This window comes from Nansenia antarctica (assembly GCF_963989245.1).
Source record: "Nansenia antarctica genome assembly, chromosome: 3".
Lineage (NCBI taxonomy): Eukaryota > Metazoa > Chordata > Actinopteri > Argentiniformes > Microstomatidae > Nansenia > Nansenia antarctica.
The window spans coordinates 48,643,794-48,660,125 of NC_137688.1; the positions used below are offsets into that span (position 1 = coordinate 48,643,794).

Here is a 16,332-nt window from a genome sequence, read left to right on the forward strand (position 1 = left end):
ATGTCAGCATCAGCAACAAACTCAACCCAACAACAGCGAGTGAAACGCAGCAGCGAGGGCAGCAGCTCCCCCATCCTCCCAGGCTCGTCCTGCAGCAGCAACAACAGCACCGCGGTCCGGTCGCAGCCTATCCGTGCCACGGTGCCGTACTACCAGCTCCTGCGCGGAAATCAACACAGCCCAACCCGCTCTTCCTCCTCTTCCTCCTCCTCCTTCTCAGTCGGGAGCAACGCAGGACTGACGACGTCCCAGCAGCAGGGCTCCAGTCCGGTTAGCCCTACGCAGCTTGCGAACCCAGGTGGAACCGGCTCGGAGGGCAAACTGGTCCCGAGGCAGAGACGTTCGCCGCCGGACACCAAGAGCTCACCTGAGCGGTGTCCCAACTCGCCTGTTTCCAAAGGTAGCAGTAGCCTCGAATCATCTGTGTGTCTCCATCATTGTTTCTTCTTGCATCCATGATCCATCGCCTAGCTTGTTGCTAGCTAATTGGGTCACTGGAGGGTCTCTGCTCAAGACGCATCAGCATCACACATATCATTTCAGGCAACATTATTACCATAGTATTCATGCAATTTCAACAGATCCTGCTATCATTGATTGTGACTGTAACCATGAAACAGCTGTATTTATTGCGTATGTCGTATGAATGATTATGGACCTTGACATCCAAATGTTTTCTGATGATCATGATGATTTAGCATCGATGGGATGCCTTCCAATCATGCGATTCTAATACCCTAAAGCCATGTATCGGTATATGCATAAAGTATGTTATTATTATTTGCGATGTGTTTGTGGCCCGGCTTTGGTGGTGATGATGCAGTTACCTTTACAGACACACGCAACTATGGGTTTGTCGGGTTACATGTATTGTCGCACTCGAATCGGAATCTAAAGGACATTTTACAATGTTCAAACATATGAGAAGCAATAGTTATATGTCGCATCTTAACCAGGATATGGCTTTTTGCAAGGCAAACTCATTTATTTATTTTATTCACGCATGTTTACCGGCTGGGAAATGGAAATAATTACGTCGTTATAACTGGAAGGTCGCGCGCATATGGCAAGAATTCAATTCCAAATGTGTGTTGCTCCTTCCAAATAGGGGTTTGAATAGCTGATTTGTGATTTGACAAATTGCAGGGCTGCTTTATTTGCTCTCTTTGACTGGTAGGCTAATTCATAATCCACCGGAAAATATCCCCAGGAGGGCTCTTTCCAGCACTTTTGGAGTAATTTCAAGGATTCTGTAGAATGCAGGCATACCATTCCAATTCATTTAGCTACCTAGGCCCACAGAATTACAACATAGGCTACATGTTTTGTATAGTCTGTCTGGCCATCGGACCTGCAGTGTTCAGGACCAGTGACCAACAGTCCTGTCTGGCTCCATGTCATCTATAGGCTACTAGAGGGAGGTCCTTTAGGTACTTATAGTCTTGGGTCAAGTAAAATGCTTCTTGATTCTGCTTGGTATGTCTGACATAACTTTTTGGCAGTAAAAGTTTCCCCTTTTCTCCTGTTCTGTATGTGAGCAGAACTTTGTCAGTGTGAGTAGGCAGCATTATCGAAGGGCAGTATCCCAAAAGCTACAGGAATCTGTTCTTTTTGTAGTTATTCATTATTACATTGTTATTAGATTGTTAGCATAATGCATAATTAAGACATTTATGTCGTTAAAATGTGTTGTCTTCTGCTTCTCATTCAGCTATAATGGCACACACCAATGTGCTCTCTTTTTCAAAATGGACACCCCTGTAAGTGTTCAGATTCCTCAGTCAGGCTTTGGTAGGTGGACCTTCATGAGGGTGCACTACATTCCTCCTGACTGGCTGACCCCCCTGAGAGCTGTGACCTCCCACAATGCTTGGTCAGAGCTGATGGAAGCGATTTGGTGACTTCATCAGATTGCTGGACATGTAGTGACCACAGGAGTTGTGATTATTTTTGGTCTGGGTACGGGCGCATTGTGGCACACATCAAGAGAGCGTCCACAAATTATACATTTTTATATGTCGAAGTGGAAATATCGTCTTGAAAATCAGACTAGGTTTAGCATATTGTCTCTCAACCAGGGATAACAGTGTAAAGGGAATGAGATAATATTGAAACCCTCTGTGTATGTTGCATTTTATAACACTATTAGGCCTATTATCTTCCCGTTGGAATTGGTGTAGTGGCACAGGCGGGTTCCAAAGTGAGTTATGTCATATCCACTTGCACGTAAGTGTTGTTTGTTTGTTAAATTGGTGGCAACAAGCCTGTCAGGACTCAGGAGTCACACTTGGTTGGTAGATGCTGAAAGCCCTCCTGGGACAATGAGGCAGGCCAAGGTGACATTCTATCACATGACGTTTCAAGATTCTGAGGGATGACATCATGCCTGAGACCGGATGGGTGCACCCCAGGAGAGACAATCCCACCAGGTTCTCATTCATGACTCAAAAGGTCCTGGCACCTTTATTATGGGCAAAAAACACTTTTTATGACCATCTGTTTTAAGTTGACTGACATTTCAACTCTGTGGAGCATACACTGAGAGATACATGGAGCAGAGATAACCATTGTTGCAACAGTGATCAGTGTTTCCTCCAGGAATTTGTACAATGGTGCCGCGTGCACGCGCATGAAACGCGCACGCGCGCTCAAAACAACGTTTTTTTTTTTTTTTTTTTTTTTCTTTTCTAATCACAGCCAAAACTAGAGGATGGCCAAAAAAATAAAATAATGAATATACAGAATATAAACTTGTGACTGACAGTCACATACACACACACAAAGATCATCTCTTATTGTCCAAATGTTCCCTGAATTTTAGCTGCATGTTTTTCCAGCATGTAATTCCGTTGTCAATAAAAAAATCGTCTCCCCTTCTTTTCCCCTTGACAATACTGTGTTGTTGCTAAAGTGACGGCACATAAGAATCGTTTTTTGACTTGCTAATGTCTGCTAACGTAGCACTTGAAACTGGCGCCGTTCTCTGGACTGCAGCTGCTCCCGCGTTAGCATTAGCATCCATCTTTTCTTCTCCCTTCTCACCGTCACGAGCTCAAATGACACTTGTCGGCCGATCTAACTCTTAACACTCATTTACAGGACTTCTGACACCATGTCGTGTTATTCTATTAAACATACACGTGAGTCCTTCTGTATTTCAATGTAAGTGTCTTTATTTTAACTCGCTCTGTAAGCTCTACAATACCGGTCTCTTGTTGTCTCGTCGTAACCTGCCCACCTGACCTGGGGGGTATTCCATCAACGTCGCTAAAGGAAAATCCTGGCTTATTTTTGATAACTCTCGCGAGACCTATCAGAATATGCCTGGATATTTGTAAGAACTCTCGCGAGATTTATCAGACTAAACCTGGATTTTCCCTTTAGCGATGTTGATGGAATCAACATCAACATTGATGGATGTCACTACGGTGGCCTGTACACAATAACAATAATACCACAGTTCACATTTAGACCAATCAGGAGCCCTTGTGTCACGTCGTCAACTGAATGTCATTAATCTGATTTTGGATCAGCGGTTAGAGAGAGATGGGCGTGGATTTAGGTGCACTTTTAGTCAACATCCATTATAGCGCTGATCTAGGATCAGATATATATTAATCAGCTAAAATGTTCAGATTTTTTTTTTTTTTTTTTTTTGTGGACTGAATCAATTCGTGGCGGAGGAAATTCCATCGTGGCGGCCCGCCACCAATAAATGCATGTAGAGGAAACACTGGTGATGTTGCTGCTTTGCTGCAACATGACGTGGTCATGGGAGGGTATTAGTGTGTTACAGGGTAGTGCTGTCCCAAACGACTATTTTTCTAACGATTAATCTAGCGATTATTTTATCGATTAGTCGATTAGTCTAACGACTAATTTATCAGTAAGTCTAACGATAATTTTTGTACTGATCGGGGAAAAAAAATACATAAAAAATACGTATTTGTCTCCACCTCACTGCTATGTTTAGCCAACTTGAATGCCAACATGGCCATTTAGAAGTCTGTCCATCACCACAACACATAGCTAGCTAGTAGCTACATAGCTAGCTAACGTTACTCTCGCTGCTATGTTATGATTAGCTAAATTGATGCTAACGTAGCATGCGAGCTACGAGCTAGATAACGTACAGTAGGTGCGAGCACCACAATGACAATAGGCTACCGTAGCTAGCCAGCTACATAGCTAACGTTACTAACACCAGAAGACAAGACATACGAACTGTGGTGAGCTACATTGCTTGTGTAACATTAGCTAGTAGCTATCCATTTTTCACTCATACACTTAATTGTCTCGCCTGGTAAAATAAAGGTTTAAAAAAAAAAAAAAAAACGCCATTTTGTTTATTTACGACTAACCGACGCATATTACGCAAACCGACGTATTGACGTAGTCGATGACGTCGACGACGTCGACTAATCGTGACAGCCCTATTACAGGGTGTTGTTTGTTTGTAACCCACAGTTAGCCTTAATCCACAACTTCCTTGCAACTTCCTCCTTAATTATTGACCTAGTAGATTTGTTGGGGTGATTGCATCCAAAATTCAGAAAGGGATGACCATAAACTGGTCTCTTGTTAATTCAGAAACAGGTGCGAAATAAATGATTGAATGATCTTGCATTTCCCCTGCGACTACAGTAATAGACTTATTAATTATACATCCGGGGCTCATCTTATTAGATAATCCAGTTGCTCCCAAACATTTGCAAGCGGCATGCCCCTTCCAGAGGACACTCTCACAGGCCTAAACTTAAACCTGCTTTTAGACCGGACTCAAGTGCCTTTCATCATAGTTGGAGAAATTCCTCCTCTGTCCATTTTCACAACTATTTATTTAAATTACAATTCAAGACAATTAGGATAATGATGGATACATTTTCCATCTTTATTTCCTGTCATTGAAAATAAAATGAAATAAAATGTCTCCATTAGCCTTAACTTTGGCCTACTTCATTGCAGTGAATTGTCCTCATTTATGGCTTTGCAGAGCAATAATAACGAACATCTATATCATGTGTCAGATGGGCGGATAGAGAGCATCAGACATGGGAAATTTTGCATTTTCATGTTGTGTTTTGAATGGAATGAATATGCCATGTATCATCAATATCCCGTGGTTAAAGAGGGGATTCGTGGGACGAGAGTGGCAAAGCAGTACAATTCTGTTGTTTGTTTACAGCTCTTCATTATTTAGTTGTTTTTTTAATCATTTAGTATTGCTTGTAAAGCAGGCTTAGGAAGGTCTGAAGGCCTGGGAGTGATTTAAAATACATTACTCTGGCATGAACAGCTTTATTGTTGGAAATTAAACCGTATCCTTTCATCTTCAGGTGGTCACGAAAGGGGAAGCAAAGCCCACTTTCTAGAAGTCTCCTCCTTCTTTTCTTCAAGAATATTTCATGTTGAGGAAACCGGCGAGTATGCTGACATGTGCATCTGACGTTACTTTCATTTTGACACAAGATCATTAACTACGAGGGCCTTCTTGTCAACTCACCAGGTATACATTCAAAGAGAGAGGGCTATAAAACCCTGATGAAAGGGAGTGGTACATCAGTTAATTAATCCGGTGCACCAGACTCATAAATCCATAAAACAAAAGGAAGCCTTCCTGTGAAAGGCTAGGCATGAAATAAACCACAACTCAACAACAACAGCAACAACAACAACAACAACAACTCACCTCCTGGTGAAATGACTGTATGTATCCTCATTGGAAGAGTAAAGAGGGGACGTGGCCCTCAAGGCTAGTTTCTCCTCATGAGAAACACAAGGCATTATGTGTAGAAAAGTATCCGAAATATGCATATAATTGCCGACAATATAAATGATTATGACCTCCATCGTTGCGATGTGTAGAGCTCTATGTAGGTGTGCAGGTTTGAAGGCGAGCGTTACGGTGGCTGCTATGCATGTGTGTTTATGACAGAATCGGCCTAGTTTAGCGTGCAGTAGAGGGGTTTGGATGTTGTTTTTGAAGTGCAGCTGGACGACCACGACTGTGGTTTACACCGTTTTGGATTGCAGCTCTGTGGCTCCGCAAGTGTGATATGAGTGTCATGTACAGGACCTGGCTTGCCTGCTAGTCTAGCTCGATGGTCTGTAAACGTGTGACCCTAGGCTGAACTGTAACATCACACCCACTCTCGGGGTGGCAGAAGGATTATGACAGATTAACACGTCAACATTATTGAAAATGCATCCTGTCCTGTCCCTCTTTATATCGCCCCGCCCTGTACTGTACACCCTGTCTTGAAAGATCCCCAGATTGGTTCCCTTCCATGTTGCTTTAATCAGGATAACTCAAGTGCCAGGAACAAGCCACAGTTGCCTTTACATGAATCATTCATTTTGACAGGTTTGGAGACAGAATAGGCTGTAGATTTAGCCACTGGCTGATTCTGTAGATTGGCTGTAGATCCAGCCACTGGCTGGTGTTCACCAACACCTGGCTGAACCTCTCAGCAGTCTTTCAATTCCAGTGTTCAGGAACAGTGAAATTGTGGTAAACATTATACTGTAGCCTAGGCCTAATTATAGTTTTGAATGTTGGCATTCCTTTCAGTCGCCACTGTCAAATAAGTGGACATAGCATAGCGTCAACAAGAAAGGCAACATTAGAGGCTTGTATCTGGGACCAGACCCAATGTTATTTCAATGTATTCCTTCCATTGTTTACATGGCTATTCTTGGTCGGTTGAAGTCATTAAAAATCACCGGAAAGCATATGCGTAGGGCTTAATTCCAAAGCTGGAAAGTGTTGTTTTTGTCTTGTTTTATGGTGTGATGACAGTTTTGCAGCTGTCAAATAGACATAATGGCAGGACATGACAGGAAGTAACATGTTCATTTTAGTCATTTAACTGACTCCTATCCAGAGCAACTGTGCGACGACAGTCACATTAGTTCACACGATAAAGCAGGATTGTAAACACATCGTAAGTAACTCTGTAGGCCAACTCGGGTCCTCTAGAGCTGCTTCGTCCTAGTCACGACTAAACCTGATTTAAACAATCAACTAATCATCGTCGTCTTCAATTCGGATCACAATGAAATGTAATCATGTGTCACTGATGCCTGCGTACTGTACACTTGCAGGCCTCCACGACTGGAATTGCCCTCACTGGGGTACGATGTATCCTGCTAGCAACAGAGCTTGGCCAGATGTGACTGCACTTGATTGCAGTTCAGTGTGACAAGAGAATCACAGATGCACCCGTGACTCTCCACATTTGGGAACATTGTTACAATCAGACGGGTCCGCTGGGCTGGTGCAGTTCACTAATCATACCTATCATGGTGATGTCGCAAGCAAAGTAAAGTCAGCATAGCTTTATTTATTTTTTTGCTGTGATGTGAAGTGCATTTTGTGAGATAGGTCCTGGGAAGGGTTAGAACTTCTTCATATCATATTATTCACAGTGATCCTTCAAATAGAACAGTAAAGATGTTTCTATGACGTTATCTGAGCACATAGAATATAGTTAGTTATAATGGTTATATGAGCAAGGCTAGAATACACCTTTTAACCAATCAGAAATGCCGGAACTGTTGTATAATTTGAGTTTGACGATGCGCTTAACGTTTCGTTCCTCTTTTACAGTACTATTTCTTGTTGAAGTGATTAACCGAGGCTGTTTAGACCTTGGGTTACACTGTAGGGTTGTAGGGGTTGTTGGGTTGTTGTCAGGCACTGTTGTGCAAAGACAGAATGACGTGGTTAATCATGTACTAGGCCTACAATACTCGAGCCTAAATGTTGCATTGTTGTTTGTAAGTAGGCTGTGAACCTTGCCTATTGTTGGATTGTGGTAGTGCTGTAACTTTCCTTTTAGCTTTCATTGATTTGCTTCCTGAACTCTTCCAGATGTCTTGATGATGTTCCTCCGATGCTCAGTCAGGGAGTTTGGGATCCGTGTGCTCTGTTGCCATAGCAGTAGGCTAATTCAGTTCCGCTTCAGTGAGGAGCACAGACGTAGAACCCAAACAGCCTGTTACCAGAATAGACAATGCACCGTTGAAGTATTTTAGGGGACTCATGTATTCTATCTTTCATTTATCTTTTTCACTTTAATGACATTAAAGTAATAGAGATGTAGCATATTTGATTTATTGTCGTCACGTAGTTAGTAATATCACCTACAGAGTCTGCTCCTTCAGGCATGTTCCTCAGACATACAGAGACTATGTGTCACTCAAACATACAGAGACTGTGTCACTCAACACCATTATGTTATTTGTTTCCCTGGAACATTCATCGCTGAAATTTGGAGTGCATATTCGTGACGTTTTTGAACAATGTCTCACTGTTGTTGTAGGGTTAATCAACAGCATTCACATTTTAGCTTAATTGAAGGTTGCACTGTGCAAATGTGCAGCTCTAATGCAATGTAATGGCATGCTGTAGGTCGGGCTAAAAGCTTGCTACTGGTGGTTTTGTGTCTTCCTGTACTTTGTGGAACACAGAGCACAGATAGTAACACTATTTTGTTTTTAAAATTAACTTGAGGTTGGTCTCTTTCCTTTGTCCCTCCACTTCTACTGAAACATGACCGTTGGATGGATGCTGTTCTGATAAGCCCCCTGCAGAGCTCATCCTGGATGTTCAGGCTTTGTTATCTGACTGGTGCGGATGGTTTTGTAGCCTTTGCCTGACACTGTCTGTAATACTATCAAGGCTGGTGAAATAGGGGGGAAAGTTCACATTTGCATATATCCATGCTTACAGCTAGTTTTTAGTTCCTTGTGGAAATATGCTGTTACAGTAGTTCAACCTTTTTTTAAGGATACCGTGAAAAGCATAGGTGTTGTCTGTTTTTCTTGCTGTTCAGCAGTTTGGTTTAACATGTCTCTAGATGTTGATACTGAGCCAGCCAGCCCCTCTTCAAGTCACTACAAAGTTAATAACTTCACTATGAGTCACATATGAGTCACACACTGTTGACTACAATACATGGAATACAAAGCAGAAATGGCATTTGTCCTCTTCCCTGTAGGACATTGGCAAGTACAACGAAATACAGAGACTGTTTTAGAAAATAACTGGATGTGTGACATTTTCTAACCCATGCACACCCCTTCTTACCCTTCTCTCAAATCTGAAATGTAATCTGAACAATTAATGTCGAACACTCAAATTAAAAAAACTAGTAGGCCTAATCCTTTAGGTTTGTTTAAAGGTGTTAGTCATTGAGTAGATACGGAATCAAATGCCTGGGCATTAGGTAGGCCTGGCCTACATGCAAACTCATGCTCTCTCACACACCCATTACAACAGTCCCTGTTTTCTTGCTGCACAGAAAAGAAAAAACTAGAATCAAGATAGTATTTCTGCAGTACAGTAGGATAAAAACTCTACTCCTTTTGTGGTCCTAATTTGGCCTAATGTGGGTCTGTCCCACTCACAGAGCCCTACTGAGACTGTTGGTGGCATTTCTTCTGTGAGAGCTGCTGGCATAGCCCTGCACCTCTCTTTTCCATCTGCTCTCAGGAAAGGAAACTATAAAAATAAAAAATATATAAAAACGGGGAGGAAAAGCCCTGTGCCAGGGCACTGACACCAAACACTGTGGACCTTGGTACAGGAGAAGCCTGCATGCCTGGTGGTGGAACATTTGGCCTGTTTTGGTGCTCAGACCGGTTCCACCTTGCCTCAGTCATGAGCAATAATCCCCTACGTGTCACTGACTGACTAACCACTCACCATTACAGGCACAGGCACAGGCACAGGCCCGAGGCTACAGGGCTGGTGGAAGAAAGGTTGACTCTACTGTAGCACAGCAAGCCAAACCAAATCCAGGCCTAGTCATTGCTCATGCAATAGTATGTCTTATCTGTTGTGGTGTTGTATGTTATCTGAATGGTTCTTAGACGTAGGGTTCACATTGACTTACTACCATGACCTAATGAGATTGTTTTTGTATGGTACGTTATATCATCGTTTTGTTATTTGTATAAACGATGCTTTAATTTAATGAATGAAGTTGACCAATCGATTTATGAGCTATCGTCTATTAATCAAAATGTCCCTTCTCTAACCTGTGTTAATATTTAACATGGTTGTGTGATGATTACAGGGTTACTAGACAGGCATCAGGCCATCTCAGTGTAGAGTGTGGCCTCAAGCCCAATAAGAAGTGCTTTAGGAATCGTATTGATGTTGAAGCGACAGTATGTCATCCATATGTTGATATCTGACAATCGTAAAACTTCCCAGACATGTTATGTTTAGTCTGAAAAAGACTGGAGGGATCTGGCCTTAGCCCAAATATGGAGCTACAAAGTGTAGTGTCCTGCACTATAGTCTTCAGAATACCTCGCTTGTCATATTTAAAAAAAAAAAAAATTTACATTTTAATTTTTAGCAGATGCTTTCACCCCTTCAAAGGGGAGGTTGGAGATGGGTCAGTAATGACATTTTTTATTTATTTTGACCATTTTCAACTTTTTAACCTTTTAGCAGACGCTTTTATCCAAAGCGACTTACAATACGAGATTACAGGGACAGTCTCCCTAGAGCTAAGGGCCTTACTCAAGGGCACACTAGTGGTGGTATTCCCAGGTGGGATTTGAACTCATGACCTTCTGATCACCAGTCTGATCTGATCTGATCACAAACCACTAGGCCACCACTACCTCCAAATGATGCCATGGTTTGATAAGGCTCTACCATGTTCTTTAGTGGAATCATTGAATGGAACATAATTGGGAGTAGACCATGAATCAAATGAAGACTTTGGGCCCTATTATTAGTCATGGGTGTGTTTTGGGCGTCTTCTCAATCAACCCAATCAGCGTGCCAGGTGCCATTCCCTTTAAGAACCGGCTGCGTTAAGTCATAAGCGCTATGCTATTATGCAGTTCATAGGCGCTAGACTTCATGCACGTTTTGAAACACGAGCGCGCCTCCGCGGATTGTTTCAAAACGTGCATGAAGTCTAAACTTAAGAACTTTTCAAACCACTTCTTAGCGCTAGGCGCAAAGTCAGATCGCATAATAGCAGGGGCGCCTAGTGCACTTCATTAACATATGAACACTCCCACAATGAGTAATATATGCACAGGAGTCTTACGTCTTATGTGTGGGCGCCTATCGACACCTGCATAATAGCAGTAGCGCGTATGAAGCGCATAATAAGGGTGGCGGTAGGTCTTAACCTGGCGGTGCGTCTTAATTAAGACTTAAGACGGCAAGTTAAGAAGTGCATAATAGGGCCCATTAACTTTGGAGATTCATTTGGTGACTCATTTGGTGGTAGGAGTGTTGTTGTGGTCTGGTCTACTCTAGACCTCTCATGGGCTCCCCTGTGCTGGCTAGCCAGACATGCTGACTTAGGGGTTTCAACCGACAAAAGCAAGTCTTGCAAGAAGAGCTCAGTGTTTGGTTTTTGTTCTTTCTTTCTTTCTTTCTTTCTTTCTTTCTTTCTTTCTTTCTTTCTGTTCAGTGGTTCCCCCCCCCGAGAGGCACTGTAGCCTGCTGACCTTGTTTTGTGAGATCACAGCCAAGTCTAGATGAGTTCCCTAAAACACGAGTACTGTAATCCTCTGGATTAGTAGCAGGTGACCCAGCCCTCCGACCCATCCACCAAGGACCACGGGGCACGGCAGGTCGTAGTCAGCGGTAAGTCTGACAAAGCATGGAGAGAACGGGACATTGCTTCTATGTGAAAACATGTCAACTGTTAAGACCTGCGATAGCAGATTGCCAAAAAATATTCATGACCCATTTATTCAACATTCATTTTAACACTTCACAGATGAAACACTTCGCTGAGGCTGAGCCATCCGCACTACAGGGACTGTACTGCGTGTGTATGTGTGTGTGTGTGTGTGTGTGTGTGTGTGCGCGCGTGTGTGTGGGTGTGTGTGTGTGTGTTTGTGTTATCTCATCTGGTGATACTGGAATGTCGCTCTTAAAGCTATCCTGAAAGCCCAGAACCGTGTAGGTTCATAAAATAAAATAAAAAAAACAGGTTCAAGTTGACTCTTTACACCCTCCACAGTGTTGACACAGATATGGAACTGACTAGGCAGGCTCATAAAGAAGGACCTCAGTCTGTACAAGGCCATAGCGGCAGTAATGTGTGTGTTTGTATGTACACACACACACACTCTCACACACACACTCACTCACAGAGCAGCACGCGTTGTCAGAACAAACAGGAGTCCTTGACCCAGTTCCTCAAGAGCCTGGGGTGTTAGTGAGGTATTTTTACCAGGTGTAGGGTTGCCTCGCCGTGAGGGCAGGGTGGACCGTCTCCTCCAAGGGTAACCAAGGCGACCTCCAGACTGAGACAACAAACCCTAACGCCACTGTCTCAGTCTGCAGCCTCGCTCCGCTGGCTTGAGCAGAAGAGAGAGGGTGGGGCAAGTCTTCACGAACTGATTACCAAGTCTTCATGAACTGATTACCAAGTCTTCATGAACTGATTACCAAGTCTTCATGAACTGATTACCAAGTCTTCATGAACTGATTACCAAGTCTTCACGAACTGATTACCAAGTGACTCATTCAGGATCAGTGGCGGACTGGCCACCGGGCAAGCCTGGCAAATGCCAGGAGGGCCGCGAGACTCTGGGCCGCTCAGAATGTATTATATAAAATATATATATATATTTGTAATTTTGTCTCTGGTGATTTTCATTGAAAATAACTTCTTTCAGCAGACCGCGGCCCAAAACATTTTATATCGGCCGGGCCATCCACGCAGTTCTGCATCGCGGTTGCCCAGGGCCCTAAACCAATAGGAGCAGAGCTCCCCTATGGGGCGGAGCTCCACGATGTAGAACTGGAGTATGTAAACCAATAGGAGCAGAGCTTTAGGTAGCAGGGTAAACCAATAGGAGCAGAGCTTTAGGTAGCGGGGTAAACCAATAGGAGCAGAGCTCCCCTATGGGGCGGAGCTCCACGATGTAGAACTGGAGTATATCTCCATAACTATCGTAGTCAGTTCTATATCGCCAGTGGACACGCACCTCATGTCATCATTCCGTTTATAACAGCAGTTAACGTTACACTGCTTTCATTTTCAGAATGGGGGAATTTGATGAGAGCGATGCAGTTAATGTGCAACAACTGGATGCAGGGAGCAAGTGTAGTTGGAAGTAGGAATGCACCGAAATTCGCATGTATTGGGCCGAAAATAGCACAAAAAAGTACATTCGGTGTGAAAAGGCTATTGAAAGAGATATTGACTGATGACTGCCTACTGATAATACATATAATTACAGCAAACATGTCGGTAGTTTGGCATCTGTCCTCTGACTTTTTATGTTAACAATCCGTGTTGCGTGTTGCGTTTGGAAATAGGGCTGTTGTGTCGCAAATGCCAGGGCTGTTTTTTGATCCCAGTCCGCCCCTGTTCAGGATAGATAGTTCTATTTTAAACGAGGAACAATTGAAAAGTATTATATTGTCATTAGAAGAAGCAGGGATCCTTTTTACCGATATGTGACAGCATCGGGTGAAAGCAGCAACCGACCAAAATGTTCACACTTTTATCCTGAAAAATGTTTAAAATGACACACTCGCTAGACAAGCCAAAATCTCTAACTAGGTAGTAGTGGGGATGACTCACCGAATCCATTGCATGGATCGCAGTCGATCATGTTGTAAGAACCGCGTGTGTGTGTCAATCGCATGTCATGACGCGTTGATGACGTGGGTGACCCCCCTCTCTCCCTCTGTTTCCTCTCTGTCTCCAGTTGACAGGTCCAAGCAGCAGCAGGTTCGTAACTCGGGGCCCATCCGGCGGACTTCCTCCCTGGGAACCATCACCGGCCCCTACCTCACCGGCCAGTGGCCCCGCGACCCCCACGTGCACGTGCACTACCCCTCTTGCATGAAAGATAAATCCACGCAGGTAGGCACAGCTCACATCCTGCCCCATACCCCCCCCCCCCTCTTTCTCCTCCCCTGCCCCCCACCACCCATTTGTCACGTTTTTCTGCCCCCCCCCCCAACAGAGATGAATGCATGTGTCATTTCCGCAAGGAAAAACAATTGCTGATATTTCAGCTGAACAGGCGTGATTTATTAATTTATTATGCTGATCTGCAGAGATTGATCTGCAGCAAAGCATGCTGGGTATGTAGAGTAGGCGACGTGGTTCCATGCTCCTCTCTCCAGCTAGTGGCTGCTACGGGGGTGGCGCACAGAGACGGACTGGGAACCGCAAAGCAGAAGTGGCCACGCTGCTCTGTCTGTCCATGGGGAAGTGGCTTCTTCGATGACTACACAATCTCACAATCCAAGTTTCGCTTTATTAGTTTCAATGTCTCAGGAGTGGAAATGGACATCCCTGTTGCATAAACAAAGCAACAACAACAACAACAACAACAACAACAACAACAACAACAAAAAGCAATAATGTCAGCAATGGAGTCTATAGGACGACTGGAACATCCCTATAGGCTCCAGTAGGAGACAACACTCCTTTCCACTCCTCGGCTACATTCTCATCTCCTTGACACCTCTCTCTACACCCCCCCCCTCCCCCTCCCCCTCCAATGTCTCCTTGTAATTCTGAAGTAAGTCTGATCACAAAGTCAGTCTCCTTTCTTCAATGGCCCCTGGTCCCCAGATTTCCTTTTCTTATGATGACTGATGGATAGATGATTCACTTCCTTCGACACATGTATTTGTCTTAAGTCGCTTTGGGATAAGGCCTCTGTTAAATGCCGAAAATGTCAAATGTAAATGTCTTTGATCAGCTGAAAGACAGTGTGGATACATCTGTCCACTGTGGCTTTGTCTGCTTGCACATGCATCATTCCCTACATAAAATACTTATATTGTCATTCACCAGGACTTACAAACTGTGAGACGTATGTACATGGGGATCAAGGATCTAATATAATAATGTGTCTTTTTGCCATGCAATCAACTTTTTTTTTGACATAGTCTGCAATTTGGGGTTAAGTGCCTTGCTCAAGGGCACATGCAGCTCCCTCCTGAGGCGGGGATCGAACCAGCGACCTTCCAATTGCTAGCCGGCCTCTCTAACCACCAGGCTACCGCCGCCCCCTATCTCTGTGTAATGTGCAGAGCGCGCACACACACACGCACGCACGCACGCACACACACACACACACACACACACACACACACACACACACACACACACACACACACACACACTGTGGTTCATACGCGACAGTATATATCAGCACTCTCAGTATATCAGGCTCTCTGAGACCGGTTAGCCACACACGTCTCTGTACAGCGTGCACACTCCCAGGCTGATTGGGCCAGGCGCCGTGCGACATTTACCACCTCCGCTTCCGTGGGCCTTGAACGAGGCAGACGACCCCCTCCGCCCCCCCCCCGCGTCATTATATACACTATAATAACCAGGGCCTGTCGGCATCACACAAAGGCCTGATTGTTTCTGTGTGTGGTGTGTGTGTGTGTGTGTGTGTGTGTGTGTGTGTGTGTGTGTGTGTATGTGTGTGTGATTGTTTGGGGCCTCGCAGCGTTTTGCCGCTCCCGCTCGACACGCTGCTCCCTCTCTTGTCAGATGAAGTCAACTGTTTGGATAGAGTCGCACGAATGCCGGAATGTTCCCTTACTCCTCCTCCTCCTCCTCCTCCTCCTCCTCCTCCTCTTCCTCTTCCTCTCCCTATTCTGGTCTGGTTTGGTGACCTACAACGCCCACACTGGCTTGCTAGGTTACGACAGGCCCAACCCGAGCACATATATTAGGTTGAAGCAGAGTAAAGATTGGGCCAGATGTTGACTGCACAGGGAGAACAGGAGGGGTTGTTTTTGGTTTCTTGTTTGTTTTTTCAGTTGTTTTTGTTCCCTCCCTCCTGTGTGGTGGTTTCATACAGTAGTGTGTCTCTCACAGAGCAGGGTTACGATACTCGAGGCAGTGTCAGTCATCGATGACATCCCATAATGACCTCACACATCCTGTTTTTACTTCGCTGCAACCGAGGCCCATTAAGTTCAGCGTAGCGGCCGTATTGCCAAATCGGCTCGAAGAACCGTATTCCTGTAGTCAAATGTGACAGAGTTAACAGTTCTCGGTATGAATCAACTTCCCTTCGCTAGTTTTGTCCGTTGGTTGGTACACAGGCAGACCTGTAACATCGTCCACATGTGCAGCAGGACCTCTGCCCGGCCCCAAAGGTTTTTCCTTTCTTGCGCCACAACGCCAAACTCTCACCAACTGAAAACCTGGAGTTTCCCCTCTGTTTGTTCATTGACAGAACACATGTAGGGGGGGGTGAGGAGAGGTGACGTGTGTGTGTGTGTGTGTGTGTGTGTGTGTGTGTGTGTGTGTGTGTGTGTGTGTGTGTGGGTGAGTGTGCATGTGCGGGTGT

General features: G+C 44.4%; 1 protein-coding gene across 1 annotated transcript in view; it reads left to right on the plus strand.

The window, feature by feature from the left end:
- glcci1a (glucocorticoid induced 1a) overlaps positions 1–16,332 on the plus strand; it is a gene marked incomplete at both ends in the record, with an annotated part of 33,415 nt that continues 17,083 nt past the window's right edge. The window contains 2 exons of the mRNA XM_080527348.1: positions 1–400; positions 13,711–13,868. Coding sequence (XP_080383474.1) covers positions 1–400; positions 13,711–13,868 — 558 coding nt within the window. The remainder of the gene's footprint in view (positions 401–13,710; positions 13,869–16,332) is intronic.